The sequence below is a fragment of the Alligator sinensis genome, unplaced genomic scaffold (genome assembly GCF_000455745.1).
Source record: "Alligator sinensis unplaced genomic scaffold, ASM45574v1 scaffold216_1, whole genome shotgun sequence".
NCBI classification, from domain to species: domain Eukaryota; kingdom Metazoa; phylum Chordata; order Crocodylia; family Alligatoridae; genus Alligator; species Alligator sinensis.
The window spans coordinates 3269159-3288075 of record NW_005841868.1 but is presented as its reverse complement, the minus strand read 5'-3'; the positions used below and the strand labels follow the sequence as shown (position 1 = coordinate 3288075).

The window sequence follows — 18917 nt, the reverse complement described above, 5'->3', positions numbered from 1 at the left end:
CTGGTTCCTCCTCCCCAGGTGCATTACCCTGCACTTGTTAGTGCTGAACCCCATCCTGTTCTCATCAGCCCACTCCTGTAACCTGTCTAGATCTGCTTGCAGCCTGTTCCTTCCTACTAGCATACCCACTTCACCCCACATCTTAGTGTCATCTGTGAATTTGAACAGGGTGCTTTCTACCCCCTCGCCCAAGTCACTGATGAAGATGTTGAATAGTGCGGGCCTGAGGACCGAGCCCTGGGGAACCCACATCCCTTCAGGTCGAATAAGACCTGTCCACTACCACCCTCTGGATGCGGCCCTCCACCCAGTTAGTGACCCATCTGACCGTGTAGGTATCAACACTACTGTCTCCTAGTTTCTTACTGAGAATGGGGTGAGAGACCATGTCGAAGGCCTTCCTGAAGTCCAGAAAGACTATATCCACTGCGACACCTGCGTCCAAGGACTTGGTGACCTGGTCATATAAGGCCACGAGGTTGGTTTGACAAGACCTGCCCCTAATGAACCCATGCTGGCTGCCCCTGAGCATAACCTTCTCTGCTGGCCCTTCCTGGACATGTCAGGATAATTCTTTCGAAAAGCTTCCCCAGGACGGAGGTAAGACTCAGGGGCCTATAGTTTCCTGGGTCCTCCTTCTTCCCTTTTTTTGAAGATGGGAACCACATTGGCCCTTTTCCAGTCCTCCGGCACATTGCCCGAGCACCATGAGTGCTCATAGAGCTGTGCCAGAGGTCCCACAATGACCCCTGCTAGTTCCTTCGGCACTCTGGGGTGGAGATCATCAGGACCTGTGGATTTAAATGCATCTAGTCCCTCCAGAAGCTCCCTGACAAGGTCCTCATTAACCCTAGGCCTGGGTGTGCCACCCACAAGGCCCTCAGGGGTGCCAGCGGGGGAGATATCCGAGTCCCTCCTCAGAAATATGGAGGCAAAGAAATTGTTGAATATGTCAGCTTTACTGTCAGGTGAGATGACCAAATTTCCTAGTGTGTCCTGCAGAGGCCCCATGTTACCTGGCACCTTCTTTTGCCCCCCCTATGCGTTTGAAAAAGGACTTCTTGTTGTCTTTGATCTGGATCGCTAGTCCGAGCTCCATTTCTACCGTGGCCTTCTTGACCGCCCCCCCTACATTCCTGAGCTACCGAGGTATAGCCCTGTCTCGTGATGGCCCCTCCCTTCCAACGGGTGTACGCATCCTTTCTTGTTTGGAGACGTTCCCGGATGCTTTTGGTGAGCCATGGGGGCCTTTGTGCCCTCTTTCCCCCTTTGACTCATGTAGGGATTACTTTCCTTTGAGCTTGAAGGATCATATCCTTAAGGAACGACCATTCCTCCTGGTCACTCAACTCCCTCCTGCTCTGGGACCTCAGTGCTTCCCCCACTAGTTTTCTCACCTCGTTAAAGTCCGCCCTCCGGAAGTTGAGGGCTGCTGCCTTGCTGGAGGCTTACACCACCTTGCACTGGATGGTGAATTCCAGCAGACGATGATCGCGATTGCCCAGGTGATGGAGCACCTGCAGACCCCGTACCAGGTCATCGCCTGTGGCCAGGACCAAATCCAACAACGTGTCTTCCCTGGTGGGGCTGTGTACCTCCTGGGTTAGATGGAGGTCCTGTATGTCAGTTAAGAACCTGCGTGAACGGTCAGACCTGGCTGTCTGCTCCTCCCAGCAGATGTCTGGAAAGTTTTTAGGTCACCCATGACGACCACATCCTTGGACCTAACTATCTCCATGAGCTGACTTAAGAATTCCTGGTCTCGATCTTCTCCTTGGTTGGGAGGTCCGTAGTAGACCCCCACCGTTAAGTCCCTTTCTCCCTGACCCCCTTGTATTCTAACCCAGAGCACTTCCGTTTGCTCCTCCTCTGACCCAGTGTTACTCACTGTAGATGTGTGTTGCTCCTTGACATAGAGCGCCACACCCCCACCCTTCCTGCCTGTCCTATCTTTCCTGGAGAGCCTGTAGCCCTTGATGTTCACTGCCCAGTCATGCTTTGGGTCCCACCACGTTTCGGTGAGCCCCACTATGTCTGGGTTGGTGCTGGCTAGCAGGAGGACTAGTTCCTCCTGCTTGTTCCCCATGCTGCGATCATTAGTATAGAGGCTTTTGAGGCCTCCTGAAGATGAATGGGCCGCTCCCCTAATCCCAGTGGTACCCAGGCCCATGTCACTTACCTGATTACCTGTTTCGCTTGTCATCAGTTTAGGCTGGGCTGCTCCTGCAGGCAATGCTTGGCTTGTTTGTCTGAGGCTTCCTCCACCCACGCCATCCCCTTCCCCCAACGAGCCTAGTTTAAAGCCTGCCAGAGGAGATCTGCCAACCTAGAAGAGAAAACATGCTTACCTTTAGTCAGTTGGGGTCAGATGATCCCAGCAAGATAATCATCCAAACATTTGTTAAAGGTATCCAGAATAGGTGCTTGCACCACTTCTGAGGGAGTCTATTCCATACTCTGGAGATTCAGATGGTAAAGAAGTTTTCTTTCAGTCTGAAATGGTCTTCCAGCAGTTTGTGACCATTGGACATTGTCTTCCCTCAGGGTGCCCTGGTAAACAGATGTTCTCTGAGTTCCTGATGCACGCACCCCTATACTTACAGGCTGCCACCAAGTCACTCCTGAGTCTTCGCTTCTCCAGGCTGAAGAGTCCCATGCCTCTCAGCCTCTCCTCATAAGGCCTGTTCTCTTGACTTCTAATCATGTGTGGGTCTCTGTCTTTTGTTCATCTTCCTGTTACTTAACCTGTGGTAGCAAATTCTGATATCCAAATGCTACTGGAAAACATTGTTCTGCTACTCTGAAGGCTTGCAGTGAAGTAGGCCTGTTTTGAACTGTGCCTTCAGTGGGGTTTTGGGAGCTTTCATTAAAAGTTGGGAAAATCAGTCTTGCTTTGTGAGGATGAAGTGCCACTTTTGGCAGGTTAGGGGAGGCAGAATGTGCGTTTTGTGTCTTTCATAGTGAATCAGGAAGGCAGTGATGAGAACTACCCATGAAACCATTCAGCTGCTGTCCTTTGGCATTTGTGAAGGGCTCTGAATGCCAAGAAGCAGATTTGCTTTGTCTGCACCAGCAAGCATGTGATGGAGGACTGTCACTTGCTGTGTGTACAGCATGTAGTGAGGCCAGGAGCCCCCAATCACTGTGACCTTCTGGGCAGTGCTGAAGCAAGGGTTTAGCTTGCCTTTTCAGCTAGGAAGGGCTCTATGGAAATAAAGGTTTGGAGATTTTGGAGGTAGTTTTATGAATAGAATGGAGATGGTATGAAACTTGCTCTTCATGCACTTGAATGTTGAGCACATTCATATGAAGTATAGCTTATTAAACCTCTTTTTCAAGACTGCAGTAATTTCACATCTTAACTCCCTTTTAGCCTGTTCTTTCTTTGCAGCAGCCTGACTACTAAAATGATTGCAAACAGGATTTTGAAGGGGGGGGGGGTTGATGCTTCTGTACCTGTCCCAGGAGGTTTCCTGCCGTTATCCTGAATGGAATCCTTGCTTAAAAAAAGGCAACAAAATGGTTACAACTCATCTTGGATCTGTAGCTGACAAGCACAGCAGAGCTGGTCATCAAGTGTTCTGTTCTTCCCTCGCCAGATACCTAATGGCTGGGGGTTATATTTGGGCATTTGATTTCCTAGAGGGATGCTGTAAGACTAGGCCACTGCAGTAGTCCAAACCTTTCCCCCACTAGGTTCAGCTATCATGTGAATTGTGTTCATAAATGTTTCCCAAAGGACTCTGATAACCCAGACCTAAGGGACCGAGGCTACATCTACTGGCGTCTGCTCTCCACTGATCCTGTGGCTGCCAAGGAAGTGGTGTTGGCAGAGAAACCCCTCATCTCAGAAGAGACGGACCTGATCGAGCCTACCCTGCTGGATGAGCTGATCTGTTACATTGGTACTCTGGCTTCTGTCTATCACAAGCCCCCCAGTGCCTTTGTGGAGGGGAGCAGAGGTGTTGTGCACAAGAGCTTGCCTCCACGAACAGGGTCGTGAGTACCTAGGATGTCTCTACTTGTTTCTGGCTGTCTCTTCCTCCCAGATCATATTTGCCTTCTCCACACTGTGCCTAGAAATGGCCTGGTATTTGATAACCGGCTGTGAGCAATGTTTTTAATACACTTTTGTTTCACTATGGGGCCAGACTGTCTCCATGCTCTCAAGATCACCTGATACACTGAAGCCTTGGCTTCTGCAGTGTTGTACCAAACATTTTCTTCTGCCTTCTGTTGCATACTATGCTTTTGTCTTAGGAAGAGAGAGAGCATGTGGTAAAAGTAGTAGATATGGACTGAATTAAGCAGCTATCTGTTTTGAGCCCATGATCCCTTCTGGGCACTTACCTTATCAGTTCATGGATTCTAAAGCATAGGGACTTATGTTGGGAGGGAATGTCTGTGGCTCATTGACCTTGGCTGCTGTAGTGAATTTTACCCTCTTCACTGAGGCCTCTGGCTTATCAGGTTGAAACTGAAAGGGGTGTAATGCATTTCACTTTCCTCTTGCTGCTTTCTCTAGGAGTGAAAGTGCAGAGAGCCCTGATGCAGCCCCAGCAGGAGTTCAGCCTTCAGAACAGCCAGCTGTCATCCCAACTCAGGGTGATCTCCTGGGTGATCTCCTGAACCTTGACCTGGGCCCACCAGTGAGTGGGCCTCCTATTGCTGCATCTTCTGTGCAGATGGGTGCTGTGGATCTCCTTGGAGGCGGCTTGGACAGCCTGGTACGTCATTGTTTTTGCTTGACTGCATTCTAATGGACTGTAAACTGGGGTGTTGGTAGTCTGTCTGACAGATGTGGTCTTTGTGTTTCTAGGCTTTATTAACAACATAGGCTGCTCCAGATAGGAGGAAGCATCCTCCTAGTGTTTGGAATCTGGAATATAATTACCTTAATTAACTTGGGTCCTATTGGGAGCTTTGTCTTCCATCCAGTTGTATGTGCTTTAACCTGCCACAGGGATGGAGCTGAAGTTGCCATCCTGGGACTGACATTTGCACTTGGAGCATGTACTACTGAATGGGAAGCAGCAGGCACTTCATGGTCTGTTCCTTTAACCATCACATTTTCAAAAAAGGACTGGAAATCACTGATGGGGCAGCCAGCATGTTGGTCAGGCATGTGAAGTTCAATCAGTTCTCCAATCTTCCATGAAGAGTTAGAACACTAAGCTGACATGAAGCAAATGTAATGAATGTAATGCTGCCTGTGTGAGGCATGAAAGACCACTAGGTGTGGGAGCTGCCTGTGAGCTCTTGACTTGGCCTAGTTGCTTGTCTGGCATAAAAATTTCTTGCATCTTTTCTGTTAGCAAGTGGGTACCATGATAGTGGTCCTTACCGTGGAAGGAAATCTAATGGTGGGTGTGGCACTTGAGTGAAGTTCAGTAGCCAATGAAATAATGGGTGTGCTTGGAAAAAGGGGTGCAGATCTGTCTGAAATAATGGATCCAAACTGTCAGTTTGGAGGGATGGAGTTGGGATAGTGTGTAGCCAAACTAGAGGAAGAGCTCTGCTGTGGAGAAGTGATGCAGGGTGCAAAGGTAAATAGTATGAGCCAATGGAGAACATCACAGTGGTGCTGTGCTATGTCCTAGGGGAGAAGGGGTCTGTCTGGACACCCACCTTGTGCTACAGTTGCCAGGTGGACACTGTCTGTCAGATGTATTGAACAGCTTTGTTTAACTAACTTCTGTTCCCTCCACCCCTTCTTGTCTTCCTATTTGTGTCTCTTTCTCCTGGCTTGTCTCTCTCTGCATGTGGCTGGCTCACCTCTTCACCTTGCCTGCTTCTGCTTGGAGATGGGGGACGAGTCTGAAGGGGTATGGATCAGCCCTTTTTTTAGCCCTCTAGAACATACCTAGCCAACATCCATGTCCTCCCCTCACCTCCCCTTCCCTCTTCACAGTAGCAAAAGAGGAGCAGGTGGAGTTTCTGCACCTACTGCCATGCCTGGAGCTGGGTATGAAGAAACTCCTTCAGTTAGCCTGGTTCAAGACAGGCAGACCTGCATTCATGTAGTGCTGCCCACCTACCCTGTGCTGTTTCCCACTGGAAGCCATAAACTCTTAACTGGGGGGGAGGGGAGGGAGTTATTCCACACCCAGAAACCCACTTTAAATAGAGGATTCATTAGTAGCTGATGTCTACATAAACTGGTGCTAACCATAGTAGCAAATGAGCTCCCAGCTGCCTTTAAACTCTGGTCTTTCTGGCTTTCTCTGTCTCTTGCTCTTGGTTCATGCGTGTGCCAGCTTAGCTTGTTAGATGTTGGCTAAAAAGTAGATCTGAAGTAGACCTTGAAAATGATGCATCCCTGGGATAAGCCCTGGGGCTGGCTGTTCTCTTGGGCGAAGTGGGTCAGGAATTGTTCCAAAGCCCTCCATGAAATGTTTCATGGCCACATGTGTTGGGCACCCTGAGTTGGGTTCCTTTGCCTCTGCTTCAAGTGATGCGTCTGTTTCTTGTCTCTTTGCAGTTGAGAAGCGATGTGGGAGGCAGCCCTGCAGTGAGTGTGCACCTTCCACGTTTACCTGTCTGTCACATTTTGCACACTCCATTTATTCTCTTGTTCTCTGCCTGATGCCTGATATAACTTGTTTCCTTGTTTCACACAGATGGGTGGCACTGGCTTTGCAGCTCCCAGCACTGTGGTGCCTGCAAACCTTGGGGCACCCCTTGGCAGTGGCTTGGGAGACCTTTTTGATCTGACTGGTGGAGTGGGCACTCTGTCAGGATCCTACGTGGCACCCAAAAGTGTGAGTAGAACAGTTTCTACTGGCTCCTGCCAATGCATTAGGTCCATATAGCTCATCTCTAACAGTTGGGTTTAATACTGCTGCTATTTTAAAGATTGGCCCAGCACTGTCACAGTAGCATGGGATAAAGAGACCAGCTTCAAGTCTTGAGCTGCCACATAACACAAGGTGCATGTGTCAAGGGAGGGTATGGCAAATGTAGATCCTTAATGATCAGGTGAAGGGGCCTGTTGTATCTAATGATGTCTTGTGTATCTAGTAATGGAGAGAGTACCCAAGACAGTCACAGGTGGGACAGACATCTTTCCATCCCGGTGCTGGAGTTGCCCTGAATAGAATGTCTTTTAGAGCAGTTGTGGTAGTGTTGGTCCAGAAAATGAGGCAAGGATTTTTGTGGGTGATTTATACTTTATTAGGTCAACAGCACAATTGCGATAGGCTTAGACTTAAGCAAGCTTTTGAATGAAGGGGAGAGTGTCCTGTATGAAAAAGCTTGTCTAACGGGTTTGAGGTTTTTTTGGGGGGTGGGGGGTTGGTTTGTTTCTTTGTTTTGTTTTGTTTTTTATTCCAACCATGCAGTTGGTCCAATAAGGTATCAGTCACATAAATCCTTACCTTGGTGTACATTGCCATTTGTTAGGCCTTTGGTGATGGGAACTTGCCTCCTTAGGCCAGTTTCTGTGTACTCATAGTCTAGCTAAACCCAATGCTGGGGACTGTAGATGATGGCCACCTGCAGGGGTTCATGTCCTAGCCCTGAACAACCATGAGTCATTCAATGTGTTGTGTCTAGTTAATCGCATCTTCACAAATCTCAGCAGGATAGAAAGCAACTGACTACAGTTTGAAGGCTACACTCCATTTATCAGTTAAACTTTCCTTTTTACGGACCAGAAGAATTTTGTGCTCAAATGCACCATGTTCTACTATAAATGTACTTCCAAGTTTTTGGGAGAACTTCACTGCCTAGCTCTGTACCATTGTGATGGGGGTGGAGGGTGCAACTCCATGTTCAAGAGTTCATGCAGGACATGGAGTATAGCTTGACTCCTCCCCACAGTCCGCAACAACTCTGTCAAAGTGGGACCTCACCTCATGTTTCAAATCCAGTAAAACTGGGGGGGGTTGTCTCCGTATAACCTAGGTCTGGCTCCCAGCCATGAAGGCAAAGGGCCTGGAGATCTCTGGTACGTTCAGCCGTCAGGTGGGCTCCATCTCCATGGACCTCTTGTTAACTAACAAGGCCCTGCAAGTCATGTCTGACTTTGCCATCCAGTTCAACCGCAACAGGTAAAGTACTTGCTAGGGTTGGGCTTCAGTGTGGCCATTCCATTAACCTGTCTAGTTTAGGCTTGAAGTTTTGTTTTTTAGGGGTTTTTTAAGTGCAAGACATGGCTGCATGCAACAGGAACAGTCTGCAAGCTGCTGTTGGCGTATTGACTTGAGGGAGTACAGTTCTGCAGAGTTTGTTGCTGCCAGTTTCAAATTCCTTTTTTCCAGTAGCTGGGTCCCTTGCTAGTTCAGCATTTTACCAGGCATGCTGGGCTTGGAATTTAGGATAGAAACCACCCTAGTCATTACTGGCATCTCCCAGGTGAACCCAGCATGCCATACCAGGGCTTTAGTTTGCCCTGTCAGAAGTAATGGAGCGTGCATGTAAGGAGATGGTGCAGGGTATTGATGGCCCTCCTTTCCCTAGAGGGATAGGCAGATGTGAAGAGAAGAAGTTGGTGTAACTAACGTGTGTCACTTACCACTGAAAGAATCAGGTGTAAACTTCCTGCTAAATTGGGCCAAATTACCCTGGTTTAAGGGTATTCATTGTTTATCCACTGTTCTCTTATACCAATATAATGCTAGTGATGGTACCCACACCTTGGGATTCCTCTTGCTTTACAACCTCAGTCCATTCATCTAATGAAGCCCAACTTCTAAGATTTTATGTTGGAGTTCAGAAGATCAGACTGGACTGAAGCTAGAAGGAAGTGGCTGAGAGTCCAGAGGAAGACTTATAGCTTATAGGCCACAAAAGCAGGAACAGCCTCACATGATGATCCTTCTCTCTGAGCAGCTATGGTGATGAGTAAACCTGAGCCTCTAAGAAGTTGACTGAAGAGGCTGTTCCTTCAAGAACAGATTCTCCCTTCCTCCTGGGCATTTTTAATCCATCTTTTGTATCTAAAAGAATAAGAGGTTGGCAGCACTATGTCTAGGGGCTGCAGGGTTCTCGCTACAAGAGGAAAGGATGGAAAGCATAAGATTCTCAAAGCCTTAGAGTCACAGGCACAAGGCCCCTGCTTGGTGTTTAGCTAGTGTCCTGGTTGTCATGGTTAAGCAGGAACCAATTGTAGGGTTTGTTGGTATCAGAATCTGTTGTTTGTGTTAGGCATGACAGTACAGGTTACCTGTGGCTGATCCACTATGTGGCATGAGGAACTACCTACCCTGATGTTAGGGAGGACTGAGGGTACATGGGATAGTGATGGATGGAATGAGGACATGTGTGAGTGCTGGTGGGGACAAGAGGAGTTTTAATGTAAGCAGAAAGATGGATTAGTGTACCTAGTACACCCAGCAGATAACTGGAGCCCAGGTTAAACATCAGGTTGGTGAGGTGGAAAGGTAGCTTCCAAATCAGTGAGGTGGAAAGGTATCTACAAGCTGCATGTGCCATCCAAGGAGATAATTTGGGTATGAACAGTCACTAGTGTCCTCCTCCCCCCACTACCTTGCAGGAACTGTAGCCTCTGCTTACAGGCAGCCCAGTGCTAACAGCTGCTTCTTGCCTCTAACCTGCCTGCTCTTCTGGGTGTTCTTACAGCTTCGGCCTGGCACCAGCAGCTCCTCTTCAGGTCCACACCCCTCTAGCTCCCAACCAGTCTGTGGAAATCTCCCTCCCTCTGAACACAGTTGGCTCGGTCATGAAGATGGATCCTCTCAACAACCTCCAGGTAAGTCTGTATGGCAGAGGCAGTGCAAAGCAGCAAGGGATGCTCCAAAATGTGGATGAGCCTCCAGTTAGTGAGCTATCATCTATAGAAAGCAGAATCAGCAAGGAGGAGACCTAGCCATTGCACCTGGGCACAAGAGGAAAACGGGCTGTCCAAAAACCTTTGTATATTGCTTTGAGCTGAACCCCATAGCAGGTGTTTGGAGGAAGAAACAGGAAAACTGAAAGGTGTGATAGGCTCTGGGAGAGAGGAATTATTTACTTTGTAGCTGTGCCCTTCTAGGGGAAAAAAAGATCCACACTTTTTTTGATCTTCTGTTCAGCTCAGATACTGCCCAGCCTCTCTGCTTACAGAGGGGGAACCCTCCTCAATGTGGCTAGGTCAAAAGGCCAATGCATTAGTTCTTAAAGCTTCACAGAGTGCTAGTAGGTGGGCACGCTAGCTCTGTTTGGCCAGGGGGAGGTGGTTCCATCTGGTCCTCTTTTACTCCAGCTTCTTGGAGGGCATGGGGTCCAAAAGCAAACTGATTACAGGGCTTTGCTATAGTAGGTTTGATGTTGACTATTCTTGAGTTAAGCAGTACTTGGAATTACTGTGTTACCTGTTTCAACTTTAGCCTGGTAGATCAGAGGCTTGGATTAGAATAGGGAGGTCCAGATTCTGTGCTCACTTTTAGACCTCTTAGTCTTGCCTTAAACATTGATATGTATCAGTGCCTGCCATGTAGGGGCTCCCCTGTGAACTGCCTTCCTGCTCCGGATCAGGGAGGAAAAGCTGAAGTCCCTAAGTCTCTTCCTTGACACCAGGTTGCTGTGAAGAACAATATTGATGTGTTCTACTTCAGCACCTTGTACCCGCTGCATATCCTCTTTGTGGAAGATGGGAAGATGGGTGAGTTGATGGAATTTTTCTAGCCTGGAATAGCAGAAGCAGCAGCCATGGTGAGGGTGGGGTGAGGGAAAGGGGAGGTACTGAAGGGTTGCCTATACAGGTGTAATCCTGTCAATGGTCAATAGGTGGCACACTGTGGTTAAATCTAAATCCTTAGTGTGATGCTTCTAATTCTGTGGTTTACACCGCTTGGGAATGATGGGGATAGATGCCATGCCCATGGTATGTACACTGAGCATAGCATTGGGCATCAAGGTCAAGTTAACATTGGCCTGAACATATCTGCAGGGGGATACTAATGGCCCTTTTACTTGTGCTGTTAATTCCTGTTGCCTATTTCTACTTTGAGCCTGTATCTGTCAGCAGCCAAGCTTGCAAAGATACAGTTCATTTGCTGAACATCACTGGAACCAATTCCCATTTGTATTGTTCTCTAAACCCTTGAGTCGTCTGTGTTCCTGGCAACAGTTGCATCTAATTTTTTTAATGTTCCTGCCTAAACTTAGCTGCAACAACCAGGCTGAAAAACTTAGTGATATTGCAATAGATAAGTGCTGAACACAGCAGTAGTTCTTCTGTTGTACAGAGCATTGTTGGAAACTTATCTGTTTTTGCTTATTAGTGAAATTAGTTTAAAATAAGGTGCTAAACTCCTAGGTTGCTGGAAGGTTGCGGGGCGGGGGGGCTCTGCATGCATACTGCTCTTGAGGTTTGTGCAGATCGGGTGGCTAATCCTTTAGCTTTACATCACATCTTCCTCTGTCTCCCCTCCAGAGAGACAGATGTTCCTGGCCACCTGGAAGGACATTCCTAATGAGAATGAAGCCCAATTCCAGATTAAAGAGTGTCCTCTCAATGCAGGTGAGTTCAGGGTCATCTGTTCCATGGTTCAATGTTGGGATTAATCTAGTGAGGATTAAGACAATAACTGCTTCATATAGTCCCCATGGAATCCAGACCAGTTGGCCTAGCTGAGGGCTCCTGTATTGTCTCTTTCACCAAAGTACTCTCTCTGCAAATACTCCTGTGGACAAATGGTTCTTGGTTTAACTGAAATGCTAACTTTCCCATGCATAGCAGATGGGATTGTGTTTGCTAGGTGGGGGTTGGCACTGCTGTCTGGGATGTCACCAGAGCACCTGTAATTATTTCCTTGGTTTCATCTTGGTATTGGCCTATTACACAGCTATCTAGTCCTGTAACTGCTGCTTAAAGATTATAGATTATTCCCATGAACTTGTTTTCTACTTGTACCCAGAGAGAATGCTGAGAGATTTTGCAGAACAGAAAGCACTGGCTGAGGTGCATGCTTGCAGTGTCAGTTCATAACGTCAGTCTAGAAACCCACAGCTACAGAGTAATCTCTGTCCTCTCATAGACTTGGGCAACTGCCTGGGAATAGAGGCATTTAGAACAATGCTCACTTAATTTCCTTAGCTCTGCTTTAGTTTAGATTCCAAATTAGAACAAAGCCCTCCCCAAACCTTCCTATCACTAGACACTAACAGGCTACTTTGATTGTCACTGCATGGCCTGTTTTTTTTCTTTTCTTGGATTCAAGAAAGACGAAGTCCATTATGGTTATTGTGGAGATTCCAGTCTGGGGCATTTTGCCCTTAGAGGGGTACCTGTTCTTCCAACAAGGCATCAGTCACAGACCAAAGATAGTGGCATTGCAGCTGAGCTATCCTACCAAAGGATAATGTTAAGCTTTGGTATCTGATCAGTGGCAGCAATTGGGGCATGTGGTGTTGGAATCTTTCCAAAACACCAAGCAGTGGTTTTTAGAGTTAAATCAATGTAGAGACTGGTCTTCATGCTCCCTTTTCATAGGGAATGAACCTTCCCAAAGGCTGCAGGACTGCTAGATGCTGCTTCCTATTTCAGAATATCCCAAGAATTCCTTTACATGGCCCCAAACACTGCTCTCTGTAGAGTGTGACAAAACACCTCCTTTCCTTTCCCTCCCCACCCATGCCTGTAAATCATCAAATGCTTCATTCCCCTGCAGCTCCCCTTAAGCTTCTACATCTGTCTTAGTTGCCCTACCCAGTGTAGAAACTTCTCTAGCCTTTCAAATTCGACATATTTTCCTATAGAAAACCCACATCATTCCTCACAAACGTCACGTTGTAAGAGTGTTTGTGACAAAAGAGATCTTAACTGCAGCTTAGTTGGTAGCATAACTTAGACCAACCCCTACCATCCAGACCACCTGTGCTGCGTAATACAGTCCTCTTTCTTGTGTGCCAAAGCAGAGACTTAATTGCTTCTCAGATTTTGCTTCTTGCTGTTCATCAGCACTGGATCAGATCAATTCCTATGGTGTAATCAAAGTGAGTTTCTATTCTCCCACATCTATCCTCTTGTTTCCAACTCACTGCGGCTTCCTTGACTGGATGGTGGTGTTGCTGTTGTCTTCTCTCCAGGGTCCTATGCCAGTAATGATGCACAGCTCAGCTCAAGCCAAGAGTGAAAGACCAATGCAGGCCCAGTTGGCGTGTCTCTGTTCTGTTCCAGGGCAACCACTTTGGAAAATCTGTACTGGACCTCTTTAAGAAATAAAAATGTAGGGGAGATTGAGTAGTTCAGAAAATGGGTAACAATGCAGGCTGCTTCACCTCTGGGTCACTGATTCCAAATCATATGGGAACAGAAATGATCAAGTGACTGCCACTTGGTAGCTTAATGGAAATGAACTGCTCTTGGAATTGCCTAAAGACTGTACTCTTTAAATGGAGTCGGCCCTCTGTTTTGAGGAGTTGTTGATAAGACATTGGTATCAACTACAGGGGAAGGAAGTGATGATAGTCTCACCCTTTCTGGCAAGTCTCTGCATAAATGCATAAACATATCCTTTGTATGCAGGAGTGCTGTGGATTTGCTTGGACTTTTTTTGCAGATGAGAAAACAGGGTGGGTTTTTTTGAGGCAGGGCTGGCTTACAGGCAAGTGGAAGGGCAGGGGCACCTGCAGTTTCAACTTAATGCCACATGCTGGGAGCCCTGCACATGTTGCAGAACAAACTATTCTGCATTTGGGTCTTGGTAGTAGTGGTTGATGGTTTTGGTTTTTTGTTTTTTAAACTGACTACATTGAATTCAAAGTTGGGGGTTCCCAGAGGATGGCCTGCAGGCTGTATGTGATCCAAGAGTCCCTTTGAAGCCCTCTCACCCAAGACTCCCCCTTTGAAATGGCCCTTCATGTGTGACTTGGGACAGGGGTCCCCAGTTTCTTTATACACACAGCCCTATTGTTTTGGGATTACTTTCATCTTCATAAGTGACACAAGCCTAGCTTAAAGTCTTCTAGACAACTGATTCTTGCTACTCCTGGCATTAACCTGATTCAGTCTCTTCAGCAGTCCCTTTGATAGCAGTTTTGAACATTAACTATGTGTGTCCGCACAGATGCTGTCAGCAACAAGCTTCAAGGTAGCAACATCTTCACCATAGCAAAGAGGAATGTGGAGGGCCAAGATATGCTCTACCAGTCACTCAAACTGACCAACGGTATCTGGGTTTTGGCAGAGCTACGAATACAGCCAGGCAATCCCAGCTTCACGGTAAGTCCTGCTTCTCCCAGTCTTCTCTTCAGTAATAGCACCCACAAAATACAAGGTCCCCCCCTTCAACTCCTTCTGCTTAGAAAGGTGAATCGGGGTTCCCATCCTTTGGTGAATAGTCTTCTGGTGGTGGGAGTCCCCAGGCACAGCAGGATTGCATGAATTGAATGTGTCAGAAACTAGTGGTGTAATTGACTGGTCTAAGGATATCCAAGCTGGGTGAAAATCCATACTGAACTGGAGGAAAGGATAACCTGAGTTCTCTTCCCCCTGCTTCTTCACAAGTACTTATGAGAAGAGGTTCTGCTCTTGATACTGAAAAGAATGCCTTTTGGGGCAAAGGGCCTCTCTACTCTGATTTATAAGGCTAGGCTGAGTTACAGGCTGGGAGAAGAGATTTTTTTTTTTCTTCCCTATTCCTATCTGTTACCCTTGATTTCTGCTTGTAGACATCATTCCCTAAAGAGTACAGGGGAACAGTGGCTGATTGAGCCAGCTTGGTGTCTGCTAAGTTGTTCAGTGGGCTGTATGGCCTAATCAGATAAATCGTGGGAAAAGTGCCTTTACTTGAGCTATAGTAACCCACAGGGTCAGTAACTCAGTTAAGGGAAATGCTTGTGGTTCTCCTTAAATTGACAAGTTGAATTCTAAGGAGATTTAAACGCTCTCCATGTGTTTTGTCCCTCATGGTAGAGCCAAACAGCAGCTGCAAAGGCAGGCCCTCCCCCAGACAATAGCAACTAGCCCTGCTCCCCTCTGGTCTGAGATGCTGACAGTCAAGCCATCAGACTCAGTTTCAGGATTATCCAGCCCCTTGACCCATTTCAGCCCAGTCCAGGTAAAACAGGTTCCAGTCATTCCCCTTGCAGCCTTTTGTTGTGTTGCATTACAATGAGCTCAGTTTTGTGTGTTGATTCCGGTCTCTGTTTCGTTGCTGCATGCCCACCTGCCCACCGCTGGTCTGCCCTGATGTTGCAGGATTTGGAGGTTAGCAGACTTTTTTTTTTTTTTTCTTTTTATGGCTATCTCCAGCTACCTTCTCGCTACTTCACTACTGGTATTTTTTTACTCTCCCACTGCCTGCCACTCCATTTAATTTATTTTCCTTGTGCCTCTGTTCCCTCCAGCACTCCCTGCACAGCATGGGGTGGCATTGAGCTGCTGCTGTGTGGTAGACTGTACTACTGAGGGAGGGCGGTGGGAGGAAAAGAGGAACAACAGCTCTTAAAACCGCTTCACTACCCAGAAGACCCACACTTTCAAAAGCAGCTAGTGACTTCATTCTTTGTTGTAGGGCAAGTCGGTGCTGAGCACTAGCCCTCTGACCCCTTTAGCCAAGCACTACCAAAGAAGCTAACCCTAAAGCATTAGTAACTTCTGCAAACCTTTGCCTCTGCATTTGCTACCTTGCTCACCCAGCCATAAAATGGTCCTTGGCAGCTGTTCTGCATTTTGTTCCCCATTCCCTTACCCTTCACCTACTTCCTAAAAGGTAAAGCCAAAGAGGGAAAGGTTGAATTCAAATCCTCTCATCAGAAAAATAACTCCAAGTCTTTGGCTTCAGTTTGAGATGATATAAAATGTCAGCTCCTACAGAGACTAACAGAATAACAACCAGTGATTCAACCCCCCAAACAGATGAGTGTGCATCTGTCTCTTACCCACTGCTCTTTCTACCTTCTGTCTCTAAGCTGCATGCAGGGGAGCTCTGCTTCTCAACCTGCCATAAGGGCTGGTGGAGGTGGATGGGGAACAATGCACTGAAATTACTCCAATTAGGAGTTGGTTTATTTTGAGTATCTCACCTTGGTTTTGTGACTTGGGTTTCTCAAATTGGTCAGCCTCCTCATGGCTTGAAATGTTGGCTGGTCTGTGAGGAGGGGGAGCTGTGTCTGGATTTAGAAAAGCCGAGGCCTGGTTGAGTAGCAGAATAATTAGAGGTTGCACTTTGCAGCATGTCTGTGACACCCTGCTCTTTTTTAAGGCTTTGGATGGCTTTTTCCTGCTTTCTTACCCCCTCCCCTGGTCTTCAGCATTCTCCTCTTTACTCACCCAGAAGCCTTCACTGGAGCTCAGATCCTGTACCCCAGTTCCTAACTGCAGCTGGCAAGTAGGGGCTGAGTGGGGACTGGGGTCCTGTGCCTCCACAGCTCTGGGTGTAAAGTGCGACTGGATTGTAGTTTGTTTTTTGTTTTTTTTTTTCTCCTTTTTCTTTGCAGCTGTCTCTGAAATGCCGAGCACCTGAGGTATCCCAGCACATCTACCAAGCATATGAAACCATCTTGAAGAATTAATGCACTGAGGCACCCTCCTCCTCCTCCTCCTCCCCCATCCCAAGTGAGGAAATGGGACCAGGACCTGTGTGCATGTCTCTTCTAGTCCCTGCAAAGAACAGATGCAAGATGCCTCCCAAACCTCATTGCTGTCTCTTAGATGCTGAACATGGAGTAGGTGGCAATGCCAAAGGTCTATTTTCAGCTGCCCAGGATCAGGGAGTGGGAGGAAGGGAGGAGGGCTCCTGTTGAGATTCAGTGCATCAGTGTTGAGTTCTTTTGTGTGAAGTAATGCAGTGTCCTCTTGGCTAATGTTGCCCCTTTTAATAGCCCTGTTGCCCTTGAAATTAAGTGAGTGCTTTCTTAATGAAATCCCAAAGCCAGCCCAAGAACCGAGTTCAGGGGACAGCAGGTATTGCTGTTGGCTTCCCTTTTGATTCTTGCTGCTGGTTCCATCTCGCCTGCCCTGCCAATCCAATCAGTGACTTGATGCTGTAGTGCTGAAGTGTGGCTTGTGCTGCATTGCCAAGCCCAGCCCTGGAAAATCAGTGTTTTGCCTGGTGAATGGGTCTCTTGTATTTGAGTGCATGTATCATCTGCTAAAGAAGTGGTTGCTAACAGATCCTCTTCTGATGGGATATTTGCCATGAAGCACTGCTCTGGCTGCCTCCTTTCCCAGCACTGTGAGCCTGGAGTTAATTTGCTTGCAGCTGATTTAAGATCTAAGACGCCCTGAATAATTTTCCTCCTTTATTTGGGCTGATAAAAAGGACTTCTGGGTAAAGTTTGAGGCAAAGTCTGCTAGGGAAGGTCAAAGCAGGGAATCATGTTCCATAGGAGCAGCTCAGCCTGCAGGCAAATGGCCCCATCCTTTTCATCCCCAATTGCTCAAAGTCTCTGTGGGGAGAGGTTGGCAGTTGTGTGGACTGCTAGTCCGGAATGTGAATTGCTGCCTGCAGTCATTACCAGGAGGTAGGTGGCAAAACTCCAGTATAGCTCTTCCCTTCCCCAAGGCACTTGTCTGGAAACCCAAGGGAAGTCAAAACCACAGTTCCCTTCCCCTCCAAAGCCCTCAGGTTCCACAAGAGATGTTGCGGACCCAAGCTCAGTCTGTCTGTACCATGAAGCAGCAGTATCCCAACAGATTCCTTTGCTGTTTTAAAAGGCTGGCTTGAGTTTACCACATACTGGACTCCCTAAGTCTGTGTGGTGGCTTGCTCTTGCTGAGCAGTCTAGTAAATAATTAGCTGGCAATAGAACAGCTTCCAGCTGCAGGAGAAGAAAAGCCTCTTCCTGGGCTGCAGGGCCCGTTTTCAGTGTGAATTGGCTCACTATGGCTGCTTTCCAAGGAGCCTGCAGGGACCAGGTGCCCCCTGAACTCCAGCCAATGCTCACAGCTGCTATGAGAAGGAAATCAATGCCACCAATGGAAGATATAATGCATATTTAAATAAGTCTGAGGGAGAATGGAATATGCATTAGCCCTGGACTCACAGCACCTCTGTGAAAAGGAGTCTGCAGGCACTAAGATGTACATCAAATCCCTTAAGTGCTGGTACCCTCCCATCACCAACAGCCATCTTTGCAATTAAGTTTCCAAGAAAAAGGGTCTTTTGAGGCAGCTGTAACCTAAGGTTTTACTTGCAAACTGCCCCTTGAAATCCTAGGCTTCTGTTTTCTGTAAGGCTCACGCTCTAGCCCTAATCTCATTTTTTTTTTCTCTCCCTTACTTTTTAACCACAACAGCAGCTGTGATCAGCCATTCCTAGGTGTCCTGGTTTGTGGGGGAAGTGAGTGGGATCTGCACTTACTGCCCTAGGGAACTGTGTGATTCTGCTGTGCTCATCAGCTACTGCACTCCCATCAGAACAGGGGAGCAGCTGTGTCCCTGCTGAAATATTTTGGGCTGCTTGCAGTGTTGCTCTTTGGAGGGTTTAGGGGAACACTGCCTTTTCAAATCAGTGACACTAATTATTTTCTTCCTACCCAAAATTAAAGCAATTGATCACCCTTAAATAGAAGTGTTTGGTGCGAGTTTTCAGATCCCACCAGTAAATATCTAATATATATAATATAAATATATTGTATGTTTACTTGTTTAAAAACATTGAATAAAAATGACATCTTCCCATCATGCTGCTGTCTGTGTAGAAGACTGGGGTAAGAAAAGAGTGCCACAGGTGTCCCTGATATGCTGGGGTCTGCTCACTTGCTATCTCTCTCATCACTTGCACAACTAGAGTTCAGCTAACTTTTTTTTGTTTCTGGATCTCAGACCTGAGAACTCATAGAGGAATTGCTTGTCACTCCTCAACGGCAAGATGCTAGCAAGGATTTACCCATGAACTTCCTAGGACCCATGAATTTTCCAAGGGAGGAAGGGGCAAGAAATATTCTAGTACCAGCCAGTGATTCCAGCAGCATGGGCTTCCTCAGCAGTACCCGGTTGGTGCCAGCCCAAGTTGCCAGAAGCTACT

At 47.3% G+C, this 18917-nt stretch overlaps 1 protein-coding gene and 1 non-coding gene across 7 annotated transcripts in view; both read left to right on the top strand.

Annotated features, from left to right (window-relative positions):
* AP1B1 (adaptor related protein complex 1 subunit beta 1) overlaps window positions 1-18567 on the top strand; it is a 41106-nt gene extending 22539 nt beyond the window's left edge. Inside the window, exons 12-23 of one of the 6 annotated variants that reach the window (XM_006016807.3) lie at window positions 3740-3999; window positions 4526-4727; window positions 5805-5825; window positions 6482-6511; window positions 6621-6761; window positions 7906-8051; window positions 9583-9712; window positions 10519-10603; window positions 11378-11464; window positions 14013-14167; window positions 15146-15154; window positions 16387-18567. In XM_006016807.3, coding sequence (XP_006016869.1) covers window positions 3740-3999; window positions 4526-4727; window positions 5805-5825; window positions 6482-6511; window positions 6621-6761; window positions 7906-8051; window positions 9583-9712; window positions 10519-10603; window positions 11378-11464; window positions 14013-14167; window positions 15146-15154; window positions 16387-16461 — 1341 coding nt within the window. In that variant the 3' untranslated portion in view covers window positions 16462-18567. The remainder of the gene's footprint in view (window positions 1-3739; window positions 4000-4525; window positions 4728-5804; window positions 5826-6481; window positions 6512-6620; window positions 6762-7905; window positions 8052-9582; window positions 9713-10518; window positions 10604-11377; window positions 11465-14012; window positions 14168-15145; window positions 15155-16386) is intronic. The other 5 variants (XM_006016809.3, XM_006016808.3, XM_006016812.3 and 2 more) reach the window with 5 other exon arrangements.
* LOC112548276 lies at window positions 8792-8889 on the top strand. Its single transcript, XR_003092088.1, has one exon. It is a non-coding gene; the product is annotated as a small nucleolar RNA SNORD125 (small nucleolar RNA).
* Window positions 18568-18917: the final 350 nt, after the last annotated feature.